This window comes from Erithacus rubecula (assembly GCF_903797595.1).
Source record: "Erithacus rubecula genome assembly, chromosome: 5".
NCBI classification, from domain to species: Eukaryota; Metazoa; Chordata; class Aves; order Passeriformes; family Muscicapidae; genus Erithacus; species Erithacus rubecula.
The window spans coordinates 13,657,667-13,685,559 of record NC_136687.1 but is presented as its reverse complement, the minus strand read 5'-3'; the positions used below and the strand labels follow the sequence as shown (position 1 = coordinate 13,685,559).

The 27,893-nt window shown below is 41.4% G+C and overlaps 1 protein-coding gene across 5 annotated transcripts in view; it reads left to right on the top strand.

Moving 5' to 3' along the window:
- The first annotated feature begins 8,166 nt into the window (after nt 1-8,166).
- PROM1 (prominin 1) overlaps nt 8,167-27,893 on the top strand; it is a 58,719-nt gene continuing 38,992 nt past the window's right edge. For 2 of the 5 annotated variants that reach the window (XM_079307421.1, XM_079307422.1), the window contains exons 1-2: nt 8,168-8,402; nt 13,804-14,217. In XM_079307421.1, coding sequence (XP_079163547.1) covers nt 13,998-14,217 — 220 coding nt within the window. In that variant the 5' untranslated portion in view covers nt 8,168-8,402; nt 13,804-13,997. Of the gene's footprint in view, nt 8,403-8,502; nt 8,724-13,803; nt 14,218-27,893 lie in introns of those variants that run through there. The other 3 variants (XM_079307420.1, XM_079307424.1, XM_079307423.1) reach the window with 3 other exon arrangements.

The following is a 27,893-nucleotide window of genomic DNA, read 5'->3' as shown; positions in this document are numbered from 1 at the left end:
ATAGGCAGGAAATATTTTTGATGTAATCTCTCTTCTTTTTCTTTGGCAACCCTTGGGCAGAATTACTATGCACACTTTTTATAACATTTTTCTGGGTTTGCTCTGTGTATTGAAATATTCTGCAATCTACTTAAATCCAATTACAAAACCACTGCACTGTGCATGTTTCATAATATGAAACAGCTGCTAAGGAAAGCTCAAAATACATCTCATGTGCACTTTTTAATTATATGCCTTTACTGTACCAACTCTCAGCTCATGCAGAATATATAAACTAATACATTTTACTGCAGTGAATTGTGGATTACTTTTTATAGGATGATTGCTTCTACAACTACAGCACAAATTGGGAATTTATTTATTTCCATACTACAAATAGCAGAGGGTAACAACTACAAAGCTGAAAAAGCAAAAATTCAAGCCTGTACAGAGGCAAATGCTAGGATGAGCAAGCTGCAACAGAGAAAGCTTAGCCAAAACATGGTGAAAATTACTATTATTTGGACTATGCCTCTAATTCCCTTGTAAGGCCTTTCTGTGGCTGCCTCATCAAATGGGCAGAATGAAATGCAGAGGAATTTAATGAAGTGTCCTTTTAGCAGGAGAAATGGGAACAGGAGTTTGCAATCTAAGCTCTAAGCTATTAGATCTCAGATCTTCAAATATCTGTAATACAATGTCCAGGGAATTAAGGAGCAGAAAGACTGCCATGATATGAGTGAGTCCCAGATTTATAGATAAAGCATTAGAATTATAAATAATTTTCTACTTTAGCAGCTGTGGAGGATTTGCAGGCTTCATATGCTGAGGGAATACTGCTACTTTCTAGTTGGAATTGGCACAAAAATCCCAATCTTTTATCTGTCATGTCCACTTTGGACCATAGCCTGTTCCAAGAACAGACTCTCTCTTTAAAATTTTGTTTAATTATTTAATATGGTTTTTTTCTTAATATATTATTAAGAAAAAAAAAAAAAAAAAAGCATAGAAGTTCTACCTGGCAAGATTCAAGAATGGTGCCACACTATCATAATAGCTTCAGTTTGTCAAAGGAAATAAAATAATGGAATAAAATAATGGAATAAAAGTCAAATGGCACCAAAGAGTGTTGGACCAAGATGCAGAGATCAGACTTGAAGACTTACTATCACCCCTGAGTGGTACCACACCTAATTCTCTGGTATTGCTTGGCAGTGTGGACTCACTACACTGATCATCACTATTGTGAGGCTGTTCAAAGGAGAGAAGAAGAAACTGGAAAATTTCACTAGTCTACTGGGGTGAAGGCTAAAGTTTTAGTCTTTAATGATGACAGATATCCATTCAGACATTTTACACTACACCAAAGTGCACCAGGTACCCAGGTGCCTCTTCCCAGGAGTCTGCCATACCTGCTAGCTTAATATTGAAACTAATACAAGTCTTCCTGGGTTTGTGTATGTTGTGCATATGAATCAAATGATGAGTAAACTTGATGGAAGCTAGTCTTTGCTTTGCTCAGATCATGTGTGCAATGTCTCTGTTTTCTATTCCCAGACCAGAGGGTGCAGAATGCAGGATGGACTCAGGTGAGTGACCTGCACCCCCAGACTTCACTATTCCTTGGACTGTACCAGTCTGGAGAGCCATGTGGGCTCATGGAGCCAGAGACTGGCCACTTGAGAAAGATCAACCAAGCACAACAGGGTGGCTGCACCCTGCTGCACTCATCAGCAGAGGGAGGGGAGCTGGAGCTGCAGCAGGGCAGAGCCAGGAGCCATTCTGTGGCTCCTGGAGCATGAGGCTGGCTCTTGCTCTGCTGCCTGCACAAACACAGCTGTGTGCTACCTCAACATTTTAAGATTACAGATTAATTTTAAAGCAGCAAACCTCAGGTGTCCTCCAAAATACATGTTCTCTGTTCTCAAAGGCTTAATGTTGCCATGAAATAGAGCCAATCTTCACAAAATTCTGAAAATACCTTCCTTGGGAAAAAAATCATTACATTACAGAAAAAAAACCCAAGTATTTTTTCTTAGATCATGTTATCATCAGGGCTGCAGCCTTTTGCTCAGCCATAATGAATGGTTTTGTTTCAACCTTAAGAAGACCCAGGAGGGGGCTGGAGCTGTGAGGTGGCAAAGGGGAGAGGCTGCACTCCTGTTTTGTGTGATAACAGCTTGTGGGTAGTAGGCTGCTATCCCACCTGCTCAGTGCAGACTGGGAGCTTGGGATGGGGACAGAAAAATCGGGGGAATTTATACTTGTGAAGCTACATACAAGGAGAGGGAGGGAAAAGTTCATCACCTAGACCATAAAACCTGGACAATGCTAAAAATTGCTCTCTACTCACACTGTAAGAACCTTAGAGATCAAGTGCTCATCATAACTCTGTGAAGGGCTTATAACACCCAGGCCTTTACTACCCTGCTAATAAATTTACAGCTGAGCTCTTGTCTGTATTAGATAAATTGTTATACCTCATATAGTTCATTTGAGGAGACTTGCACTAGGTGTAAAGTTAATAATAGAAACTGGAGCGAAGGGGCCCTGTCAGGTTAATCCTGCACGTGTGTTGTTTATGAGCTCCCTAAAGATGTTGTAGGTGGTGGTGTCATTCTCCCTGAAAACAAAATGAACAGATGACTTCCTTTCCTGTGTTTTGTTGTGCTACAGATTATTTAATACCAATATTAAAAATAACCTTCTTCCAATCTTCTTTACTCATGTCAGACAGCATTTACTACAGAGCAAGCAGACAAAAGAAGGTCACTGCAGCAGCTAAGTTCCTGAGGTAGGATTACATTTTGTAGAAAGCATGGGATAGCCACTCTGTGCTGAGGGGGCTTCTGTTTGTCAGAGAGTCACAAACAGAGATGAAAGCCAATCTTTTTTTTTCCCTGAAAAGTGACTATCCATATCAATGACTTTGCTTCTGTGATAGTGTTCACATATGTACTTGGTTTGGCTGATTAAATATTTTTGCAGTGTTCTGTTCTTACTGACATACAGATGCCTTTATTGGATTCATAGTTTGTGTAAACTGTGTATTACAGCCTTGCCTCTGCCCAAGCAGTCCATCTCAGGTCCCAGCTTTCAGAAGAAATCTACAAATACATTCATTAAAAAACCCAAAATAAGTAAACCACACGGGAGAAAAAGAACCTACCACTTCTAATCTCCAGGTGTCCATGACAGTAGCCTGAGGTGAGGCCACTGTGTAGGCTAGTGCTGTCCCACATGCAGCTGCTGGCCACTTGCATCATCTGCATGGATGAATTCATTAGCCAGGACTGAACTCTGTGACTGTGCCTGTGGGACCCAGCCCAGCTGAAGCCTGTATGCCCCTCACAAAATATCAGTATATCACAAGAAGGAGCTGTACTGGCAGCCAGTGCTTAACTGGTCACATCAAGGAATTATCAGTACTGAGAACAGACAGTCCTATGTCCCATGGCAGTACCCTGATTTCTGAAGAGGAAGGCACCAAACTGTGTGTTTAAATTTGGCAAACAGGAGCATCCTTATTTAAAATCTCTTTAACCCATGTGCAGGAGGTTTTCAGGACTTCATCTGAAAGTGTTCACTCAAAGCCAAAAGTTGCTTTTCAACAAACTGAAATGCCCTTGCTGATAAGGCCATGTCCTCTATCAGACAACTCAATACATTCAGTTCCCACAGAAAGAACCTTGGAGATGCTGACTGGGACTTTTTTATCACTTGAGAAGTGTAAGGTGCTGGAGATGGAACCAAAATCTGGAGTGGTAGTTGGACATTGCACCCCAACCTTTATCAAACATCATCAGGACCAAGTCAGGAACTTGAAAGTAATCTGAAAACACAGAGGAGAAGAGCATGGAATAAAGCTGCAGAAAATCTTGACTTGCTGGAGCCAAAGACATTTTGATTTTCTTTTGGGTTACTAATTTTGTTCTAGTGTCAAAAAGACATGTGCCTTTCCCATTTTTGTTTCAAGCATTCCTGACTTTGTAGTTTATCAAGATGCCAAGAGCCTAGGCTTGCAAGCAGAAATAAAACACAGAAATGATGGAAAGACAGAGTGAGTCGGGGGTGGGATGGGGGGAGCTCACAAAAGAAGATACAAGCTCCTAGTACATGCATCATGTAATCCCTGTCATTTTGTATCTTTGTTTAGCTGTGAAATTGGTTATAGCAACTACTACTGGTTTGTTTCCTCAGAAGAAAAACAACTAATGTCATTTTTAAGTTCCCTGAGGAGTTGACATGCAGATTTATCACAGTCACAAGAAAGGGGCACAACAGAGTGTAATGGCACAATGTATAGCTGACAAAACATCAACTCTCTGAAGGCATCCCAAAGTGATATAAATCTTCCATTCAAATGAAGGCAATCCTTACTGAAATCAGACCCTAAACTGGCATGAATCAAAGGTCTGTAATGCAATGTCACATATTGTTTTCTAAGCTTGAAAATTAATGTGAATAGCATTGTCCATTTCATTTTTTATTTTTCCTTGGGAGTAATAAATTAAGCAAATACATGTCAGAGGATAGCACACAGCAATTGTACTGTTTCCCACTATTTTTATGGATTCCAATAATTCTTTCAAATTTTGCATGTTTTGTGTCTAATACAGCAACATGTTCCTCCTGCTTGCTCTAACTCCAGTTCTCTACTCTCACAGAGCCTGCAGAGCCTGGGTTAGCCTGGCTCCAGCCTCGAAGAGTCACAGCTTGGAGTTCGGGTTGTGAACTCATACAGCCTGTAATCCTTTAAGCCTTGCATCCCACAGAAGAATTAAGGATGAGGAAGGCTGCAGCTGTGGATGTCAGAGGGGAGAAAGGGTGATGATGGGGAGCTGAGCAGAAGGAGGGCATGGGCTATGCAGGTGGCTGGTGAGTGCTGAGCAGAATTTGCTGCCTGGGAGGGCTGGCAGAACCCAAAGGGCTAAGCCAGGCCTGAAGGGAAGGGTGGTATTGAGTGGCAGGAGGAAGAGCAGAGCTTGGCAGGGTGCACAGGGCAGAGGACAGGGAAGGACTCAGGGGCTGTAACCCACAGAAAGCAGAGCAAAGGGGGCAGGCATAGGGTTAAAGGGTAGAGCTGTCAGGAGAGATAAGTAGGCTGGTTTGATTTTGGGATGCTGGCAGAATTCTGGATGCTGTCCCTCTGACACGTTCTTGGCAAAAGGTGTACCTAAATCACTTTTCTCCACAGCCCTGCTGCAGGGAAGGCATGCTGCTCCTCTCCCACACTTCCATGCACCCTTCTCTACTTAAACAAACATCCAGAGGAAAAATAAACACAGCATAAGAGGTTTTCTACCTTGTCCTTTTCCTTTTTGGGAGGTGGAAAGTTTGGAGTTATGATTTTAGTCTCTTCAGGGAATACTATTACCTTGCTTGACTCAAACTAATGAAAAAGGCTATTTATCTAATAGACCTTTAATCACAAGCTCTACTTAAACATCAATTATATGACACAACCATTATAGTTAAGCTCTAAATCTCATGTATCTTCCTGTTATCTGAGGATTTTCCTCTGAGACAACGGAGATGATTGATATGCAGCCAGATTTTCAAATGCTCACCACAGAGTATGGGTCAGGTTATTTTGTCCAGCTGTTACTGTTGTGGATGCTTATACAGCAGGTTTTGGCATACCTTATCACCTACTGTGCTGTGGTTTGAAAGGCTGCTTCCTCATTTATGTGAGCAATTAGGGTTCAGCTGCCTCAGGAACCTGACCACAGCTCTGAGTGCTGACATCATTTAAAAATTTTGGCCATAAAGAACAGAGCTAGAAGGCATCCTGATTAAATTTAGCCCAATTGCCCTAATAAGGCACAAAGGGCCACAAATAGAAGATGATGCATTCCCTCAAAGACAGGTTTTCTTGATGTCTCTGGGCTTGCTAAGACTCCAGCCTGTTTTTACACACTGTGCCTCTCTACTTGACTGTGTTCCACATGCAGGCACACCACAGAGCAGCCCACCCTTCGCTGTGCCCACAGGAGCGTGCAGCTCAGCCAGCCCAGGCAGGCTGTGATTTGGATGGCAGGGACACAAGAGGGAAAGGGCTGCAAACTGCTGCAGTATTTCCCACTATACAGTTGTCTGCATCTACCTGGCGTGCAGTTAGCAGAGAAGAAACATCAAGGAAAGGTCACCAGCTGCTCAGAGCAGTTCCAGGTCCCACACACATGCTCGGGGTTGCCAGCGGTGTAACGGGAGGCAGCTGAAGCAGTCATGCTTCCATTTACCATCTCACAGTGACAAGCTCTGACATCTTAACTAGGTGCTACTCAGAAAACACATTTTCAGGACCCAATACGTTATAAATTATCTTAACTCAGTCACTTCCAGACACCTTAGGCAAGTCCTTTATTTCAGGGTAGATCCAAATAGTACAGAGAAACTCAGATACAACTGGAAAGCTTTCTTACATTGATAGCAACATCCATGAAAATGAACAGGAGATCTGTCATACGTGGATAATACTAATCATAAAATAGGTGTTGACTTAGTCTGCTGAACAAATGCCCCAATTAGTAGTGTTGTTCTTGATTCAGGTTCAGTTTTTGTCTGAAAGCTAATATCTTTTTCCTGTTACTTCAGGTTCATGTCCTTGTTTATGCAAACTACAGACATTTCTCATCCAGAAGTACTGTGGTAGCCTACCAAAAATGGTAGAAAACCTATAACTTGTATAAATTAGTAACCCAAGTGGAAATCTAAATGTCTTTGCCTCCAGCAAGTCAAGATTTTCTGCAGCCTCATTCCATGTTCTTCTCGTCTGCATTCTCACATTCTCTTTCAGATCCTACAGACTATTCCATCCTTGCAGATATCTACCACTGTAGCCATATGTCTTCACTCTGCATTTTAAAATCAGTCAGTGCATCACTGAGGTCAGTAGGACCTGGCTTTTCTGGTTTAACCCTGAATGGAAGCAAGGGAATCAAACTCACCATATTGTCTCAATAACAGTATTGGGCACTTGCAACCCATTACCTGGAAGGAATATTCTCTTGTATTTAGAACAACTTCCATCCAAAGGTTAAGACAGGAATTGTAATTCTCTTTGCCATACTATCTGACTAATTTAACACATTTGTCTGTCAGTCAAGGTGTTCTGTTTTCCCCAAGGCTACTCTGTTGCTCCTCTGACACCTGGCTTAGTGTGCCTATGAGAACTATACCAAGAACTCGGACTAGAGCCTTTCTCTGTGCTCTGTACCAATCCATTTCGGGTTGTGCCTTTAAATATCCTCCTGCTGAACAAGCTAAGATTAGGTCTGGTCAGTTTAATTGTTCTGTTTGCAGCCAGCGTAACAACTTGTTCTTTGATGTACATTGCTGGCAAATGCCCTGAGCTGAAATACAGGTAGATTTCAGGAACACGAAACACCACCTATGGGAAAACAGACTTAAACTGGCAAAGCAGAGTGGTGCCATAGCTGTGCCCTTGATTTGTTTCTGCCTGCAAAAAGCCAAAAACCAGAAACTAACTGCCTTCTCCAATAGATTTTTTTACTGATTTCCAAGGAACCAGCATAACCTTGGATGTCCAGCAAAAATTCCTGCTTTGTCTTGCAATGCATTTGTGATGCTGAATAACAGGTGTAGTAACAGAGGCAAGAATCATGCTCATATTTTATTACTGAAATAGAGTAACTACATTAATACACCGAAACTGCAAATAAAGATCAAAAGCACAAAAAATTCCGCACAAGGCAGAAGGAAAGTACAACACCCTTTGAAAGTGTATTTGCAACCTGTAAGAAAAACGCTTCTCATTTTACCAGTAAATCACTGGCCTTCGGGGACAGAGAACACTTAGGAACAGAGATAACAGCCCCAAAGGAAATGCTAAACCCATCAGGAAACAAGGACAGCTCTCGAGAGGAATAAAACAATTTTTTTTTTTTTTTCGAAAGCTAATGGGTAAGTCATCTTGATGTGAAAAGCAAACCCGCCTGACCTCGAAGCAAGGCGCAGAGGAATGGCCAAGGGGGACGGCAGGGCCGTGTCCGGGGCGGCTGCTCCCGGCTCTGCCCCGCGCGGGCCGGGAGCGGGCGGGACCCGGCCGGGATGCAACAGGTCACGGCTGAGCTGCTGAGAGGGCTGCGGGGTCTGCCCGACCCGCCCGGCTGCGCTACACCGGCCGTGCCTCCCAGGCTTCCACCAGCTCCGCTCGCCCAGCGCGGCCCGCCGGGGTTAAACCCCTCACGCTCCTCCTCTTCCTCCCCTCACCATCCCGGCCTGGCGGGGTGGTCCTGTAGCCCCGGCCCGGGGCAGAGCCCGCCCTCCATAATCCGTGCGCGGGCGGCACCGCCGCCACGGCTGCTGCGGCGCTCTGAGGCGGAGCGGGCCGGGCTGTGCTCGGCTGTGCTGTGCTGGCCGTGCCCCGCCGCCGCCGGCTCGCTGCCCCCGCTCCACCGGTGAGTGCTGCGGGCGGGGGTGCGTGAGGAGGGGTCCCGGGCAGCCCCGGCGGGGCCGAGGGGGGCGGCAGGCGGGGATGAGGCTCCTCCGCCTTCTCCCGCTGCGGGCGGGAGGTGCTGGCCGGGAGAGCGCGGCCCCTTCCCTGGCGGGAGGAGAGCGTCGGCGGGCGGGGGAGCTCCGTGGGAAGCCGGGTGAGAGCGGGTAGATGGATGGCCGTCGAGGGAGGCGGCTGCCCGCGGGAATGGGATCCCAGGGGGCTCGGCTGGGAGAGCGACCTGTGGGAGCGGCGGGATGGAGGCGCTCTGAGAGGAGAGCGCGGGGTGAGGCGGGGGCAGGGGGCGGCCGGCGGGCGGGTCGGTGCTGCGGGGGCTGGGGAGCGGGATGGCGGGAGAGACGGGCTGCGGCACGGCGGCGGGATGCGGCCGGTCCGCACGGAGCCAGGGCGGGTCCGCCCGCCGAGCGGAGCGGGGTGCGCGTTCGCACCCCAGGGGTCGTGTGTGGCGGCGGCGGCTGCGGAGGGATCGGGGACAGCTGTAAGCAGATGAACAGAGAGGAACGGCGGGAGCAGGGCGGGCAGAGCCCTGGAGATCTCCGGTAGCGGGGAAGGCGCTCCGCGGGGAGGAGGAGGAGGAGGAAGAGGGCGGCCGCTGAGGGCACCTGCCCGGTGCGAGGAGGGGGGAGGCGGGCGGTGGGGCTCCTCTGAGCCGTCTCGGGGAGCCGGACGGGGTCGGGGCTGTGCTGTCCTCGAAATCGGCTCGTCAGGGGCGGGGAGGGGGAGGCAGGGCGGCGACCCGCAGGCTGGGCTGTGCGGTGGGTGTGAGCGCGGAGCGGGCCCGTGCGCTCCCGCGGGCCCGGCTCCACGGCAGCGCTGCGGCGGATGCCGCCCGCCTCGCCGGAGCTCTGAGGCGGTGCTGCTGCCGCCGGCTGCTCGCTGCGCACCTGGGCAGAGCGCGCCAGCCCGCCCCGGCTGGCCAGACGCTTTCCTCAGCAGAGGTGAGCTCTGCAGCGAGCCGGGGACATCATCCCAGAGCTGCGGAGAAGGGGCAGTTGTGGGAGTAAACCTGGGCTGTGTCTTCTGCACAGATGCGGAGGAGCCGCTGAGGAAACTACCACATGGGTCGGTATTGCAGCAGAGGCAGAGCTGCGGTACCCGCGCTCCTCTGCAGCTTGCGGATAAGGACTAGGCTGCCTGTTACAGGAGGAGGTCTCTACAATTAACTAATTGCAAAGAAGGTGAAGGAAAGGCTCGGTCTCAGTTACTAGTGGAAAACATGTGCATCGTGTTGCGGTGCCTTGGTGTTGGGACGTGTACACAGCGCTTATCAGTTCACATTTGCCAAAAACTGCCTGTTTATGGGCTGCACTTACTGTGTATAACAGTGTTCTATGTGATGCTGAAAAAAGTAATTTAACAAAGAATGCTCTATGAATACTGGGGTAAATGCACCACTTAGAATCAAGTTAAGTAAATTATTTTGTTGGTTAGTAAAAATGTACTTTAAGTATTTAGGCAATCAGCTGAAAATCAGACCTGCTTACACTTGGGGAAAGGTATCTCACCTGGAATTTTTACAGGTGTGCTTCTGCTTGCAAATGGCTGTGGCTTCTAAAACTGAATAATTTTTTAATGTTGCTTTTATTAGTTTATTAATTTTGAAATGAATAAGAAGCTGCTCAAAGCAATTTGGATTCCAAATATTCAATTTTTCCTGACCTGAGCACTTACTCGATTTGAATATACAGCAGACAAGTCAGATGGGTACCAAAGCTGCCTTGTGTGGAAGATGCTATTTGTTTAGTTTTTCTCAGTGCTGCCAAGCTCTGTTCTGCAGTCCCTAGTGTTTATTAGGTTTATCTGCTTCTTAATCCTCCTATGGCAACAGGTTGTAATTGTTGGTAGGCCTAGGCAGGTTTTGTAACAGAAAAATATACCATTTTAGCCTGCCAGAATCTAACTTGGTTTGTTGTGTTGGGTCTCCTGAATGGAAAGGTGGTGGTTTTGGTTTTTTTTTTGGTTTTTTTTTTTTTTTTTTTTTTTTTTTTTTTTGTTTGTTTGTTTTTTGTTTTTTGTTTTTTTATGCATGCTTAGGAGTTTCAGTCTGCCTATGTTACTGTGTTTTGTAGCTGTTTTAATTTAACTTCTGGTGGCTGCTGGCATGGATTTTTGGCACCGGGATTTTGGCCTTGGATTTTCAAATGTGCAATTGAAAAAGTGTAGCAAATGTACTCAGAACCTTTGTGTGGGCTTTCTATGGAGAACCACATCTACCATCATTCCATCCCATGCTGGTTCACTGCCAGCAGGCAGCACCCCCCTGAACTTCAGCAGTCTAGCCCCTAGTTGATTGAATTTCAGTTCACGAGGTTAATCGTGGTTGCATCACTGCACTGCAGTGTTGTATTTGCATGGATTGCAGTGTTAAACAGAAGGAGGCCAGTCCCGTTGGAACAAAGAGCTGGACAGCATGCTGCCTCTGAGCTCTGTTATTCAGGGTTGGTGTATCATGGAAGTTGCTGAACTAAAGCATCTAGCTCTGTCTCCCCTTGTTAAACTTACAGCAGAGGTTGGTTTTGGAAAATATTTTTTAATAACAGGATATGATACATCTGAGATGATAATGCTGCTGCACGTTTGAGTGATGCTGTTCTCCACAGGTAGTGTTTAAAACCCCAGGAGTTATGCTTAGTGACTTGTACATATGGAATATTAGTTTCAACCAGAGAATAAAAGGCAAAAGCTTGAGTCTTTTCCAAACAAACATTTGCAAACCATACATAATAATGAAAATCTTCAGTTTATTTTAACTTGTTAAGCACTTCATAGGGTGTATAGTAATGAAATGGGTAACTGATTTGATAATTAGTGTAAGCATGTCAGTGTTTCACACAGCTTCCTTTCATTCACTGTTTACTTGAACTTGGAGAGAGTGGTACTGGCAGCTCCTGTAACTCATTGACTGCAGTGATGCCACACTGTGTGTGAGGAAATGAGATGCCCACATGCTGCAGTGAAGATTAGCATAAACTGCTATTTAGTTCTCTTTATTTATGTCACTCCTGTGTCTGTCATTTTTTAAGTTCTCAGAATTACAGATTTCAGGGATAGATTTTTCCTCTTTAATGCTGTTTGTCTAATGTATTTAACTACTAATAAGCTCCTAGCTAAGTTTCTTTTAGATATCAAGAAAGGGAGAACTTCTGGGACCTTTTTACATCTGGGTTATTTTTAGGTAGGTTGAATACATATTACATACTCAGAGGTATCTTAAGTTACAGGCTTAATAGTGTTTCTGCAAGTTCCTGATTATTATTATTAATGTAACCTTGAAAATATTAGTGTTTTATGTAGTATAGAGAGGAACTGGTGTCAGTCTGGAGGAATTGCCCAGTATAGATTGTACATACCATGTTTACTGTAATATACTTGCCAGTAAAGGAAAAGAGTACGGTCATAATTCAGCAGATTTGTTGATTTGCAGGAAACTCACCTGAATTTTATAAGAGTTTGACTGAAAATTGTATAGAATTGGAGACTTACATTTTTTCTATTTAGCAAAATATTGTTAGTTTTCACGGTACAGGGAGTATAAAAAAATTAAAGGAGGAAAATGAACTTTCGGATTTTGACATTTTTTTTCTTTCATTAATCTTTAACAGACCATTCTTTTCCAGATAGGAAAATCCTCATGATATTATGTGTTCTAAATTACTGTGTGCTTGTGTTGAGCATGTTTCAGGGTGGTTGCTAACATTGTCTTTTTGAAAAAAGGTTGGATAATTGTGCTAATTGTAATTGTAATTGTAGCATTATTACTGTTCATTCTTCTTGGTTTTCATAAACCATGAGAAGGAAAGATAGGTTTCTTAACTCATTTGAACAGTGGAGAAACAAAACTATTTCTTAGTCTTTGATCTGATCTTTTATTCCTTTGTTCCATGTTTTTCTTGATCTATCCTTTGGGCACGGCACAGACTACTAAACAAGCTTGCAATTCATTTTCGACTTCTTGCAAAGTATTGGCTTTCAGAAAGGCAGCTGGTGCTTTACCAGAGACTGTAAAGCATGGGAGAGTTTTAAGTCTTCTGTCTTCAGCATCTCTGTGACCTGGAAGTACCTTGGGAATCAAGGTGTTGGTGCAGCATTGGGCTGACTGAAGCTGCCAGGTGTTTGTGTTATTTTGCTGTCGTTTCTGCCAGTGAATGGTCTGAATCCCAAGGTGGAGGCTGAAGGCGTTTCTCCTGGGTAGTGCTGCTGAAAGGGGTGGCAGAGGCCCAGCAGTGCTTGGGGAAGGCAGTGGGTGCTGGTGCTCTCCAGTTGGAAGTGATGTCCTGTCATGAGCAGTGTGCTCCCACACGGCCCTGCCAGCAGCACTCTGGGGGATCATCACAGGCATCCCAAAGAGAAGCCAGCCTGATGGGTGGGAACGTCAGCATGGTGCTCACTGGCACACTCATCAAGTATGTGCAGCTTCCAGAATCAGAGAAGGGCAGCAGCTTCTCTCTTGCCTTTTATTTGGTTGGTTTTGGTCTGTTTCCTCAGACACTGTTGCACACTGAAGTGAAGGAGTCTTACCTGGCTTCTTGCAGGTCAAGACATGGTCACTTGCTTTGTTGGAAACCCAGGAGTGTTTCTGCTTACATTTCTTAAGTAGTAGGAAATTAGACTGCTGTGATTTTGTAGATGCAGAATGTTCTTAAACATGTAAAACCATCCAAAGTCATCTTAATGACACTCAGCTTTAGCAAGCTGTAAATAAAAATTGTTGACTTCTCCAATTTCTAAGGAGAGCCTTAAGATACCTTGAATTAATAGAAAGTAATTGCTGACACCCATTGTCATCTGTCAAAAGGGTGATATTTTGTTGGGTTTTTATTTTGGTTTTTATTTTGGTTTTGTTTTGTTTTGGTAATATGTAATATTTTTCCTCAATCTTGGAAGACAGTTAAGAGCATCTAGGATTGAAGGTTTTGTTAAAATGTGTGAATTAAAGAAATACTGGGTATGACTTGTAATAAGTGTTGTCAACTACAGAACCATCAGGTAGTAATTAACTGCATTATGTAATTGTTGTGACATGACATATTGTACTTAGTTAGAAGCACAATTCATGCAGTGCTCCTTTAGTTTTGTTTCCCTTGGAACTGTACCAATGTTCTGCTTTGTTTTTGAAAACTCACTGACCTGGAACTGTGCATAATGCTTTTTCCACCTCCTCCAAGTACAGTGTATGGAGTATAACATTTTATTCACAAACTTCAATATTTTTTTCTTCCTTGTCTTATCAGGCTCACTTTTGCAACTGTTATGATATGTTCAGTTTCCACAGAAGATTGCAGATTGTCTTGCACTTTGCTATTTGCTTGCACACACCTTAATGAGCTGTTTCTTCTTTCTGACAGAGATGGTGCGCTGAGTCATTTTCAAGAGAGGCTGCTGTACCACTCTGAAGTAAAAATATATTAAAGAATTGAAGGTGTGAGGGTGCACCAGCATTGTCCTGGCTAGAAAGCCACCCCTCAAGTGAATGTATTGAAGATTTCTAAACTTGGTTGGACAAATACCTCTACCTCCAGTTTTATGAATACTGCTCGCTATGGCTGTGGAACTCTGTTTGCTGCTGCTGCTGTTTTGTGGAAGTACTGTTTCAGAGGTACAGCCTATATACAAACCACCTCCTGGAACTTTGGATTTTGGATTTGTGCCAGCCAAGACGTATGATACAGGTGCATACCATGAACCTGGGGCAATAGGAATTTTGTTTAAAATAGTACATGCATTCCTGTACTTGGTGCAGCCAAATACTTTTCCTCAAGGTAAGCAGTTAAACTACTTTTGTTTAAAATGTAGATTTGTTCTTGATGTGTTCACCCTATTGTAGATACCAGGGCCATAATCAGAAAGTAAAATATACGAGGGACATGTGTTATGGTTTGGAAATCTGTACGGTTCTGTATAAAAGAATATTTTTCTGCTAAGCACGATGGGGAGGAGGTTGTTGATGAAAATGAAATGTTGGTGACATTTCACCGAACTTTGCTTACATATATCAGAGCTGTCACTGGTAGATTTGGGGCTTGTTTTCTTAACTGAAACAGCATGTGGTCGAAGTAGAGGATAAGCTGCTTTGTATTTACCATGAAATCCATAAGAGACAGCTGAATTTTGCCTATTGTGATAGGTGGTCATGATGTGATGTGTCAGATAGTTACAAGATTTAGCCCTGGAAATTTGAAATAAATTTTATTTGTTTCCATATATGTGCATCCATGGTCAAGTTTTATGTAAGAGCAGTTCCATTACATAGCCATTTGTAGCTTCTTGTTCCTTTGAAAGCTGCCAGGTTAAAACTGCACTTGTTTTAATGAGACTCTTTTTTCCCATTCGTTTCCTACCCAACTGTCCCTTCTAAAGGAAAACTTAAGATGTTGGAGACATGTGTGCAATCTTATTGAGGTTGCATTGATTAAAACACACTTTTGGAAATTATGTTTTTGTGGATGTGGTAGTTTTATTAACTTTTCAACATGCTTTTTGTTTCATTTCTCTCTTAAAAGTGATAAGTGTTTGTATAATACTGGCATTTAAAATTATGTCAAGGTGAACCTTTAATTAAGGCATTGATTTGTAACTGATTCCTTCCAATTTATGCATTTAAACTTTTAGTAATCTAAAGCCATAATTTTTTAGTGTGATTGGTTACATACATGTATGATATCTGTGAACTACTGTTTGCTTGGATTTTTGACATTTCTTCATGGATCTCTGACATAACTGTAGAAGAGTGAGCTCAGCTGAATTTTAATGAATAAATTAAATGAAGGCAAATATTCAGAGTCCCAGGGGTTAATCAACAGAATAATACCCTGGCCTGTTTTCATGCAGGATGTGTCTTTTGAGCAGGTCTTACTCAAGGTGTAAGGAGGGCTGTTGCATGAAGGTGACAGTAATCTTACCAGGCACTGTTTCCAGATACCTCTGCCTCTTCTGCCTCTTTCCTTCTGTTAAATATGCAGGTGAACTATTTGTGTCTGTGTGAGACCTGATGGTGAGGAGTGCCATCTGCATTCAGCACCTAGAAACAAGCCTCCACTCTGCCTAAAGCCCTGCTTGGATATTTTGTTCTCTTATGATTGTGGAAACTTGAACGTTTACTGTGTTTCTGTGTTACCAAGAATTTGGTCTGTGGTCTTGTATGTCAAAATTAATATCCTGTGTCCTAAGCATGTGAATAATTAGTGAGTATAGACAATAGGTCAAGGTTATTGTCCAGTGGGACTGTTCGTAATAAGTTCTGCATCAAGTTGGTATTGTGAACTCCAGCATTGAAGAAGCAAAGAATTTGTTCTTAGCTTGTAAGCTTTGAACATCTCATGCTTCCCCTTACTTCCTTGAAGATACTTTTTGCCAAATCAGTTTTTTTCAGGGCTTTGCCTTTGTTATTTGCATTAAGTGAAGTCATGTTCCCATGGCCCCACATACTTCGCTGCAAAACACAGATTTGACGGATCATGTCGGTTTGAGTCATACCATTTAATTGGCTAATCCCCATAATCTCTTTTGCCATATGCTGTTCTATTTTCACATTCAGTGTATTAATGGTGCAGTTACGTATTTTAAATGATTGTTTTGTTTTGTTTGGGTTTTTTAAATTTTGGCTTGAAATAGAGTTAATTCTGATTCAGAGATGAAAATAAACACGATGACAAATGGGCAGAGAAATCAAGCCTTTTGATGTTTCTGTTTCAGACTTCATCATTCTGGTGGGACTGATGCTTCAGAGCAGTTAGCTCCAGGTTGATGTCCCAATGCGTATAACCACAACATAGAGAAGTATCATTTGTGCATAAGCCTTGACAGCAGTCACTTAAAACTTTGATTTTAGAAGTCTTATATTTTTTTCTAATACTTGGAAGCACTCAATGTTCGGTTTTGCTTTCTATTAGGAAATCTATTATTTTCTGGAAAGAAAAGAAGTGATAGGAGTGTCTAATTGCACGTAGATCTCCTGCCTTTGCAAGTCATCTTCTAATACTGCTCTAATGGGGCTGAATATTTTACAGGATAACATTCATACTACTTCAGTCTGAAGTATACCTTTGTACTTTTATGCTTTATACTACATAAATATATATTTTATATTTATACATATACTGTATGCTTTTATGCTTTATACTGCTATGATAAAACAAGATATGAAGTGCAAGAGAGTCATTGGGAAATGTTATTCTTAATTGCATGCTGCTAAGACTCAACAGTAGAAAGGGATCACATAAAGAAAAAATCAGTCAAGAAAAATTTTGTGAGATGGTTTTCTTTTAAGTTACATCTAGATAAGTAATTATTTATTCCCTTCTAAATTTGTTCATGCCTTCAAGTTTGTGGAAATGCAACTTTTAAGTTTAGATTTAATAAGTAAGGTATTAATCAGATTAAATATAGTTCTCTTGTAAAGTACAGTAACAGAACCAGGGCAAGGAACTGTAATGCCTTTAAGATTTTTTAAATTGCTGAATCTCTAAGACCAGCACTGTGCTCTTTGGATATGGCAAGAAACTAACTCAAAAGAAGTGAATTAGCATATCTGGTTGCAGTGCTTCAGTGAATCTAAATAGATTCTGCTTTCAACTTCACCAGGCAAATATTTTTGTATGCTCATTACCAGATGATGTACTGCTGTAAACAGGAATGAGTTTACTTAACTGTAAGCTGTTATTAGGGAAGCAGCCTCCACTTTGAGTTAATGATACACTGGAGTGGAAAGGAATGGTCCCTGGTTTGCTAGCTGAGGCTCAGTGGGTCACTTCAATCTCAGTGTGCCTTTGTTCCTCCATGGTAATGAAAGTGCTGCTACACCTTGAAGGCTGTTTAGAATGGAGGTATCATTTTCCTTCTTGTTAATAACACCATTTAAAATAAAGAGATGATAATAGGAAAATTACAAGCTGCTTCTATCACTTAGCTAAGAAAGAGGATGTCTCACAAAACGAATAATCAGTTTTTCTTACTTAAAATTTTTCATAACTTCTAGCATTGATTTATTGATAAAGTTGTCACTTCATGGTTGTAACATAGTGCATGTCATCTGTTGTGTTGGAAACCTTCAGATATGAACTTGGTATGGACAGGGCATGGTCAGTATGATGCTGTGGCTGCTATGAATTACCATAGTTTTGTCTTGGTTCCCATGGAAACAGTTGTTAGATGCAACAAGAGAATGTTAATCTGAGATTCCAGTTGCCAGCAGGATATTTCCAACAAATCTTTGGCTTCACAACTTGTGTCTTGTAATAAAAATATGAAGCCTTCACAAAGGAAAGAAGCTGGGAATAAAGCTCCTGCTCCTGTTTTTAGGTGAAATAAGGAAAATACTTACAAGCCTGTTTACCTTATGCTACTGTAGCTGAACATGCTGCAGAACAATTCTGCCAGTTAAGTTACAAGTGTTTTTCTTCAGCTTCTGGCTTTTACTCTAGATAAGCATTTCTGCTGAAGTGGGAGTACAACTAACATAAAAGTCAGCTGTTGAATGCAGGTACATTCTGGGCAAAAGAGTATGAAGAGTTAAATGTATTGTTTGCTGTGGCAAACAAAAAACAAGATGATTTTTAGACCTGGTCTACACCTCTCAGTTCTTTCTGACTGTGGAATCTTGCTTGCTGAACAGTTTAATCAGACTGAGGATCAGAATGTGAATATTTTAATGTCAGGTCCTGTGTCTGACCCCTTTTGGTCCTTTTCTCCTCATCTAGTCAGCTTTAAAGCAGCTGCAGATTGTGAAGTTCAGCGGGTTAGTCTTGTTATCTCAGTAATAAATCACAAAGGTATTCAGCAATTAATTTATTTCCAGATATTTTTAAGAAGAAACTTGTAACTTGATGCAAAAAATAAACTGCATCTGTAGCTACAATAGCTGTAACAGAAAATGTATATGCAAAACCCTGTTGTTTTGGTAGGTTTGATGAGCTCCTAGGATACTGACTTTTTTTAATCTAGTGGCTGTGTTGAGGCTTTAAAGCAAGTAATCAAAACACTTCATCACCCCCTCACTTAAAATTAGTAAGGCAGAATTACTTGTGTGTGCAGCTAACTTATTTGCCTTTTGTAACTGATTCTTCAGTGCTCATTTTTACTTTAATTTTGCTTCCTGTTAGTAATAAGTCTTCCACAGCTCCCCTACAAGAATAAATATATGTGTCTGGATGTTGGGGCTAAGCTCAGTTGTGTGTAATTGGTAGTGCCCCTTTATTTTTAAACATAAGATTTTCCCAGGAATGTTGAGCATGTCTGCACAAGGTGAAAGGATTGTGCTCTGGCTCTGACTCTGCAGGTGCTACAGTCCAGCACTATAAAACTTTGCACAGACACCTGTAGCCATTATGATGTTCCATAAAAACATAATTTGGGATATCCTTTTTTCCAGTTGTGTGGTGAAGTTTCAGTTTTAGTTTGAATATGATATACTACTTTTTTGAGCTAGTGTTTGATAGCTTCCCCCATGTGCAGGTGGGTTAGTTTTCTCAAAGTTCACGTCATAGAGCTGGGAGGGAACTGAGAAGAAGGGAAGAACAATCTGCCCATTAGTAATTTAGCTGTTAGCTTGGCTTGTTAGGTCGGCTCAGTTCTGTTGTCAAGTGACAGTCAGTGCCTTCACTCCATCCCTGTGGTGTTTTTCCACAGCTGTGAGGAGAACTGTAGTGTGAATTTAAAACAGTGGCTTAAGTGTGTATATCAAAAATGCAAGTGTGACAGGTACACTGCCAAATCCAGTGACAGGTGTTGTATACAGCGGTGGTGGGGAACTGGGATAATAGTGCTCCTTTATTTGGAAATACAGTGTTTACATTGAAAGAAATTTCATGTACATAATGTTGGAAATACTGGGGAAAACGGAGCAGCAGAAAGATATGAGATAATTTAGCCTCTTCTTTTTTCTGCCCACTTGTATACATTTAAGGAAATAGTGTTTTAAAAAGTCACTGCTCATTTCGTGCTGGGAGGTTAAGAGCTGCTCTGTTTGGTTACATACCCATATAAACGAGGAGCAGTCTGAGAACATTTCTGAAGCAGATTTAAGGTTGGCTTTTTAGTTTTCTTAGGCATCAGAAGAGTAATTCTTTTCCCCCTGATTTGTTCAAAATGATAGAGTGACAGATTGCTTGTCAAAATTACTTTCTGTGGGCAGGGAGGAGACAGGGGTTTTAGGGAGGGGAGGCTTATATAGATAATCTACTGGAGGTTACCACAAAAAACTACAGTTGCAAATGTTAAGACTTCTCTGATGCCTTCCTGCCTGCTTCTTTTGGATTATATAAACAAAGACTCTCTTTTGCAGACAGGCATTTTATGAAAAATATGGAAGTAATTTTTTAATCATTATAGCATAGTTGATAATCTGAAATTCTTGCTCTTGCCCAGCTGGCATCCTTTCTCTACCATATCCTTAGTTCTTTCCCTGATCTGGTATAATTCTGCCTGCCAGCTGTGTCTAGGAGGAAAAGCATGCTTTGACAGCAATTGGAAAACATCATCTCAGCTTTACAGTTTCAAAGTTGCACTTAGGACAGAAGGGAGAAACTAAAGAAAACAAACCTCAGCTAGAGCTTCAGGGCATTGGGCTACTTTCCATGGGAAGGGTACTCTAAAGTGGCATTAGCACAGATGGCTGTTTCCTGCAGGGTACCTCAAACAGCCATGCCTCTTGGTGTTTAATAATAATCATAAATTAAAGAGCCTTACAGTTGGGCAAATATTCAGACAGCTCATAATTTCCCAATCTAAACTGCCTTCTCCCCATTCCAAATGGGACAGCTGCATTCTTTCTGTCTGGAGGAACATCTCTGGCCAGTGGGTTCAGCATGTTCTGTGTGGAGTACTGAGGAACTCGGGAAACCTGCTGATGGATACAGCATGGAAAATCCTTAAAACTGTCCTGACCCTGTTCTGTTTGTCTGTGGATGTTAGTGGGAGACACAAGGTATAGCCAGAGAGCTGGTCAGCAGCATTCCCTGCTTCAGTGCACAGGCTTAATTTCTGGATGCAACTAAATCCAGGGGTGCTGACTACAAGGAAGGGAAGGGTGTGAGTACAGGATGGTATTGTGAGTGAACATGACCTTCTTATTTGTTTGTCATGCTAAGCAGTGTCTTCATTGGTGGGGTTTGCCTATTTTTAAAGAAAAAAAGCAAAGAGACCATAGAAATGCATGTATTTAGATAATTAGCACTATTGTACTTTTAGTACCACTAAAAGCATGATAAACACAAGTCTCATTGTTTGAGACTTGCAGAGCATACCTGCAGCATCTCCTATAGTGAGAAGTGGCACAGAGCTGGTTTTGGATCAGCCGCATTCTGGCACCATGGATGATAACCTCTTTGAAAATTACCAGCAATTGCAGACATCTTTTGGGTTTTCAGGCAATTCTGCTGAGGCACCATGGTTTTCCCAGCTTACCAGTGGCTGCTACTGTGCTGTCCATCCTGCCCCTTTATTTAATTTTTACAGGTTTATCTATCTACGTAGTGCTGAATCTCATTCTCATTTCTAGCTTGTAGCTCTGAAACCAATGGGGGGAGAGAGGAGGGGGAATATCACTGAACTTACTGGAATTATGTTTGCACAAGCTTCTAAGGGACTTCTCAGTTCTTTCATCATCTTGGCTGTTATGAAGCATTTTGAGTTAATCATGTGAAATACTGTATGAAGACTGCCTGTTACTGGATAAGCAGTCATTTGAGCCTCTCTTTGTTGCAGACCATCATAATAAGATAGCACAGCCTAGTGCTATTATATTTGTCTGGTAATTTGTTTAGGTGATTGTTCACAGAGCAATAAACTTCCAAGTCTTGCTCAGTGATGGCTTTTTCTTGAATTATGTCAGCTGAAGGAAGTACAGCTTGATAGAACTTTGCAGCAAATCTTTCCACAGTCCTCTACTTAAGGTTTCATTATATTGAATATGACAATCAGTATTTTTTCCTCCCCCTTTTTCTCACTGTTGTTTTTCCTTCTCAAGATGGTCTGTCTACTTTCAAATCTTAACCAAAGTGGTGCCTTTTCCAAGTGAGTACACAATATTCAAAAGTTGCTGGAGCAAAATAAATGTGTAAATATTAATTATAATGGATAAATATTAATTATAATGGATTTTGTAATCCTTTTAACAGCATTAACATTTTCCATATATGTATTCAAGCTTTCGAATATACTTCTCCCTTTTTCCAAAAGCGAGTTGTCTTCATGTTAGAAGAGAAATCAAGTGCCACAAATGCCAGTGTAGTTTAAGCTGATTAATCTGTCAGTATATACATTTTAGTGTAAGTCTGCCAGTTATAAAAAAGCCCCACAAACTTACTTTGGCACCTTTTTCAATAAGCACATAAATTTCTCACTTAAAACACTTGTGTGATCAAATTACGACTTTTTTGCATCCTAACCTAGTCAGGATCTATCTTTTGACAGAAAAGATGCAAAATTACTTTATTTTGGTGAATTTTAAAATGTGATTACACTTGTGAATGTGAATATTGCTATTACTATTAAGTATTGCTTTGGCTGTTTAACTCAGCTGAAAGATGCCTGTACCTGTACCAAATAAATCCGAGCATCAGGCCTAAGTAGCTCTTTTCAGAGTAGCAATCTTTACTTTTGCTTTGATTTTTGAGTGAAGTAGTGGTCTCTGTAGTACTTTGAACCAATATGTATGCCCCAGTTATCAAACAAATGTGCAAAGTTGTGGCTCTTGCAAAAATGGGGAAGCAGAGAAAGGGAATTCTGAGGAGTCTCAGGGAAGCTGCCACAATGCCAGTCACTGAGGCAATCTGGTAGCAGGGCTCCAGCATGTCATTCTCAATTGATTATCTGTGTTCATATTTCCAATAATCCAAGTTATGCAAGAGAAGATTTTCTGTGCTTTCCTCAGGTTACAGCAATTCCTGAGGAGATAAAGGAAGAGGAAAAAAAATGTTGTTCATACAGTCCAAATATTTACTACTTTGATCAATGCTACCAGTCCAGTATGTCTACACAACCCAACCTACCAAGGAGTTGCTCAGCCTGTGCAGCATGCTAAACCAGACAAACATACAGTGCACCAAGTTAAATCTTTGCCTGTAATCTGTTGTAAATCCTTACCAGATGGTGGCCTAGGGAGAACTTGGGGTAGCTACTGCTAACAAAGCAAAAAATAGCTGTCGTGGCAACAACAGTATGCTACAGAAGTTTTGTTGCCTTCAGAAAAAGAGAGAATGTACTTTCTATGTGGAATACTTCAAAGCTTTCAACTTCATTTTGTGTCTGCGTGATGCATGCAAATTCATTGCAACCTCCTAAGGAAGGATTTTTCTAAAGACTTCTCTCTCTTTTTTTCTTCTTCCAAAACTTCAGCAAGAACAGAACTTTCTTTGTAGCAAGGAACAGCTATAAAGCCCCTGCAAAGGTTATTTTCAAAGGAGAAATCTTTCATTCCCTGCATCCTGTAACGGTCGATATTGTGGCTATTTCTTTTTTCTTCAAACCTTTTCCTTGGCCAGGCTCTTTAATGTGTCTGTGCATGTCAGTGGAAAGCAGAATGTGCCTAAAAGAAAATGTGACTGACCTAAAGAGTAACCTCAAGTTCATAACCTCAAGTTTGGGACAGCTGTATGGTGTGAGGATTTCCCGTGGAAGACTTAAATTATTTGTTTGGTCTTCCTGACTAATAACTTAAATTTTTGGGAAATGAGGAACTTTTTTGTGCGTGTGAACAAAGCTCATTGACTTTTATCTGATCCACTGCTGTGCAATTTATTTCTTTAGTAGACTAATGTTTTTTTCTTTTAGGAAGGGTGTAAAGAAAGTCTCCTTAATTTCACATTCCAGTTACCTTGGAAGCTGTTGCTGCCATGCAATTCCTTGTCTTCAGCAGTTCTAAAGCTCTCCCTGTTACACTACTCCTACAGGTTCAGCCCTGCTCATAGCTGTTCATCTCCTCATTACCTACTTCATACTGCATCTCTGCTCCCCAGTGCCTCTCATGTTGCCTCACACTTTATGCAATATAAACTAAGATGCACTTTTAGGTGGTCTGGTACCTTGTCCTTTCTGTTGTGGATAAAGCAGCATACGCTTTACAAATCTGCCAAGACTTTAAAAAAGTGTTTTTCGTGGTTTTGCTTGTGTCATATTGTGTGTTGTTGAATTTTGTGACAGCCAGAGTGCTGTCAGATAACCGTATGTAATTAAAGAATGCAGAGTCAAAGAACGAGAATGGACAGTGATCATGTTGAGGAGAGGAAACTGCATGCTGAAAGTGGAAGAGGATGGCAAGACAGATTGCCATAGCAGATGAGAGGTTAAAATACTTCAGCAATTTAGTATCCATTTGTTGGATTTTTACTTCCATTCAAACAAGTTGTTCTGGGCATTGTGTAATAACAGGTTCTAGGGCTTTATTTTGCACATTGGTGGTGAGGTACAGCACCAAAGTTCCTTTCTTGCCTTTTTCTCTTGTCCGAAAGGCATGGTGATTTTTTGCTCATCTGATGTTCCCAGTAACTCAATGGTAAGAAAAAAAGTAAACTGTGGAGAGAGACTTTGCCTAAAAAGAGGGAGGAGAAATTAGCTAAGGAGGCTGGGGTTACTTTCTTAATTAAGGACGAGGGCTATGTCCCAGGTCTGTCTGAGGAAAGTATTGTGAAGAGGGGAGTGAAGCTTTTCAATCTGAAATTCAAATAGTGTAGACTGTATGAAAAAATGCCTGGATTAGATTCCTTATCTGTGCACCAGTGATCTCTTATTGTGTGGGAATTGGGAAGAGAATTCCCCCTTGTCCTACAGAGTGAGTTTTCTTCCTGCTCTGCAGGGAGAGAGAGCAGAGTGCATGGGGTGAGCAGTGTGAGTGTGTCAGGGCTCTCCCTCTCTGCAGTCACAACTGTGCATGATGGATTCTTCACAGCCATCAGCATTCCTGAGCTCTCACCTTGCTCTGCAGTGGAACCAGGAGGAAGCGATGCTGTGGGATTAGGGAGAGCAAGAGTGAGCAGAGCCCTCATGGAGGCAGGGACAGTAAAGGGGACCAAAGGGAACCTTGGGTTACCTGAAGGAGATGTCTTCAGGGGCAGCTGAGGCTTGAGGCTTTGGGGAAACAACCAAAGCCCCACTCGAGTCAAAGCAAGTATTTTAAAATGTCAGTAAACTGAACTTGCTGTAAAACTTGCTTTAAGACATCTGGAAGGTTTTTGTCTCTTGTAAGTCTGAAAGGCTTTCCTGGTTTTCTTGGTTTTGCAGGAGGTATTCATTAGTGTGATTTATAATTAGGAAAAAAAAAAAAGGACAAGTTTGAAGTACTTTTAATTCATTAATGCCAGACTAATTGACCTATGTTCAGAGAGGTTGTGAACTATTCAATGTGTATGTAGTCCATTGACTCTATTATAGTTGAGCAGGAATGGACTGAAATATTATTTTATACATGAGAATAAGGTAGCAATAAAGTAGTTACTAATTGATCATTTGTATTATCGGTGTAATTCTCTCCTGTTGTTTGGAAAAAAATATTTTAGTGCAATATGAATGTTTCAGTCATGGCTCTTAACAGTTTGTTTGAAGATCTTTCAGAATAAAAGCCTAATATATTATATTATGGATAATTCCCAAATATATTATATTTATACATAAAAAGACATTATTTTCTGGCATAATTTGATTAAGGCTGGAGTTGCACTACAGCTGAACTGGCTCAATAGAATTTTTTGAGGGAAGTGGAAGCATAGCATTCCCAAAGGTTTTACTCCAGCTATTTTTCTGTCACCTAGATTTGAAAAGCTTCCTTGGCAGAAGAATTTGTAATTAATTTATGTTGGTGCTTAATAGCCAGACAGCTTATTTTTAAATCTCTATTATTTCTGCTATCCCTTTCTGTAGAGCAGTTCTAAGAAGCACACTTAGTGATAACCTAATTTTCCTGCCAGAGTAATGAGATATAGAGTCTATATACACAGTACTCTTGCAATGCAGGAGTTAGTGATTATGTTTTCTTAACTGGAGACCCTCAGAGGTGCTTAATATTTCTTCACAAATTGCATTGGTAAATTAAGAGTTCATCTGGCTAGTTAGATTTACTAGGGCAGATGGCATTTCGCATATGTGATGAGAGCAGGAAGGAATCAGCAAAGCAATAATGTAATTAGCTGTGTAAATGAGCCTCAGAAGGTAAATCTCTTTAACCCCAATGATAAAATGTGTTTTGTGCTAAAGCTGTGGATTACTGGTCCTGTGAAACAATGTGTACGGCTAGTCAAGCCAGGATTTCAGGAGTAATCCAGTTAATTTGAAAATGAAGGACACCACTTTTTATCATACCTTCCTAGCACTTTTATGTTTGAAACAAAAATTGGCCTCAAGATGGTAGTTGGCAATAATACAAGAGAGAGTTGTGTGGAGTTACCTGAATTCAGTTGTAAGTAAAAGCTTATTTGAGTGCTAGAGATGAGGTGTTCTAGCTAGGGAGGAAAGATGCTTCATAAAAGCAGACCAAAATCCCAGGCTGAATAAAATGTGAGCTGAGCTGTCTTTTCATTGTGCTACAGTGAGCAGTGTAGCCATATGTAGCTCCTGTTTACACAGTACCTGGCACAGGATGTTTCCCCATTTAACCTTTAAGCTCTGCAGTAGTAACTGTGATTATCAGTGTGCAGTAAAACCTGTAGAATCACAATGGTTTGAGTTGCAAGGGATCTTTAAGGATCATCTGAGCAGGGAGGATTTTGGTGCTGCGAATTCACCAAGGCCTGTTTGTGCCTACAGATATGTAACTGCATTCAGATCTAGCCAAAAGTAGTTTTAGTGGGAATATATACAACTTCCACATTTCATTTGAAATTAATCAAATGAGGATATGTCTAACCATGTTGATATTGAAAGTTATTGAAATAATAAATTCATGGTAAAGACTGGTCAATCACTGTGTGCTGCCTGGTTGGAAAAACACCTGGAGCATCGCGTTACTTCTGAAAAACCATTGCAAAGTAATCTAAGTAGTGAATTTTTATTCAGCAGGGCAGTCTCACATTTTGTAAAATTCAGTAGAAAAAATTGGCTGTGTAGCAGCCCTTTGTGTTGTGCATGTAACCTGTAGTGTTCTCACTATTAAATTTACTCAATCCATGTGGGAACCTTTCGTAACGATTTTCAGACTTTCTTATTTTATTAAACCTAAAGATGTTTTGCTTTTTGATGAACAAAATTTAGTCTCTCAATTTCAAAAAGAAGTATAAAGTGCTATTTTCTGCGGAAGTTGTCATAGTGTATTCAGGCTGACTTGTCATTTTTTTTACTCACAGGCTATAAAATACACAAATAGTATAAATAAAACTATGGATCAGGGACACTCTGAGCAGTTTAGGCATTTCACAAGAAGTTAGAGCAAGTTTTGGGTTGTTTTGGTCTGGGTTTTTTTTTGTTTTTTTTGGTTTTTTTATTTTTTAAGTATTGTATCTTCTTCTAGAGATACTCAAAACCTGCCTGGATGTGGCCCCAAGTAACCCGTGGGGGAGTCACTCTGGCCTGAGCTGGGAGTTTGGACTAGATGATCTTGAGGGGTCCCTTCTGATCTCAGCTATTCTGTTTCTCTTGAGTAGTACTTTCATATGCATAGTGTATGCCTGCAGAGGTCCATGAATCTGTGTGAGTGTGGTTATGGGTGTGTGTTTCTACAAGTATGTAACACTTAATGTAACATGTTTGAGGGTTTGATTTGTTTTTTTTAATTTTTAACTTATTATGGGGACAGACACTCTCATTTATTATTGGGACAGACACTCAACTAGAAGAATGAGTAAATGCCTTCATTTTTTAAACAGGAAAAGACAATACTTCTAAGATTTTCTTGTACCAATTTTCAAAAGTAGGAAATGTATCAAAGGACATTTTTGTCAATAATAAAATCTTGCTTTCTTACATGCTTACTGGCAGTGTTTTTACTACTGCACTAAATAAGTTAGTCATTATGATTAGGATAACTGTGGAATAATTCACATGGGAAAGGGTCTTCAGACATCATCAGGTCCAACTGTTTTCCAAAGCAAGATGAACTTTGAAGTTAGAAGTCTGGAAATGAGAGCAGGTTTCTGGGGGCTCTTCTGGTTGCCTTCAGAGCAGCATCAAGGAGAGTGATGCCACAGAATCTTGGGCAGTTGGCTCCTGCATCCAATCACCTGCTCACAGTCTGTGCTGCTTCATGCACTTAGGGTCACAAAAGCTTTTCCTTTTTATTCCTCTCTATCATATTCTGATTGAAGCTGGCCAGTTTCTCATCAGTGGCTGTCAAACAACGCTAAATAGTTGAATCAATATGTAAACAAGAAAGTTATGTTACCTCTTTTCATGTATGCTGAAAAAAAATGTAGCTGTAAAAAAAATTATTGCATTTATTATTTCATGCGGCCATATTTCTTACATTTATTTGCATAGCATAGAAATGAGTGGGAAGAAAGAAATGCTACTTCTGTTG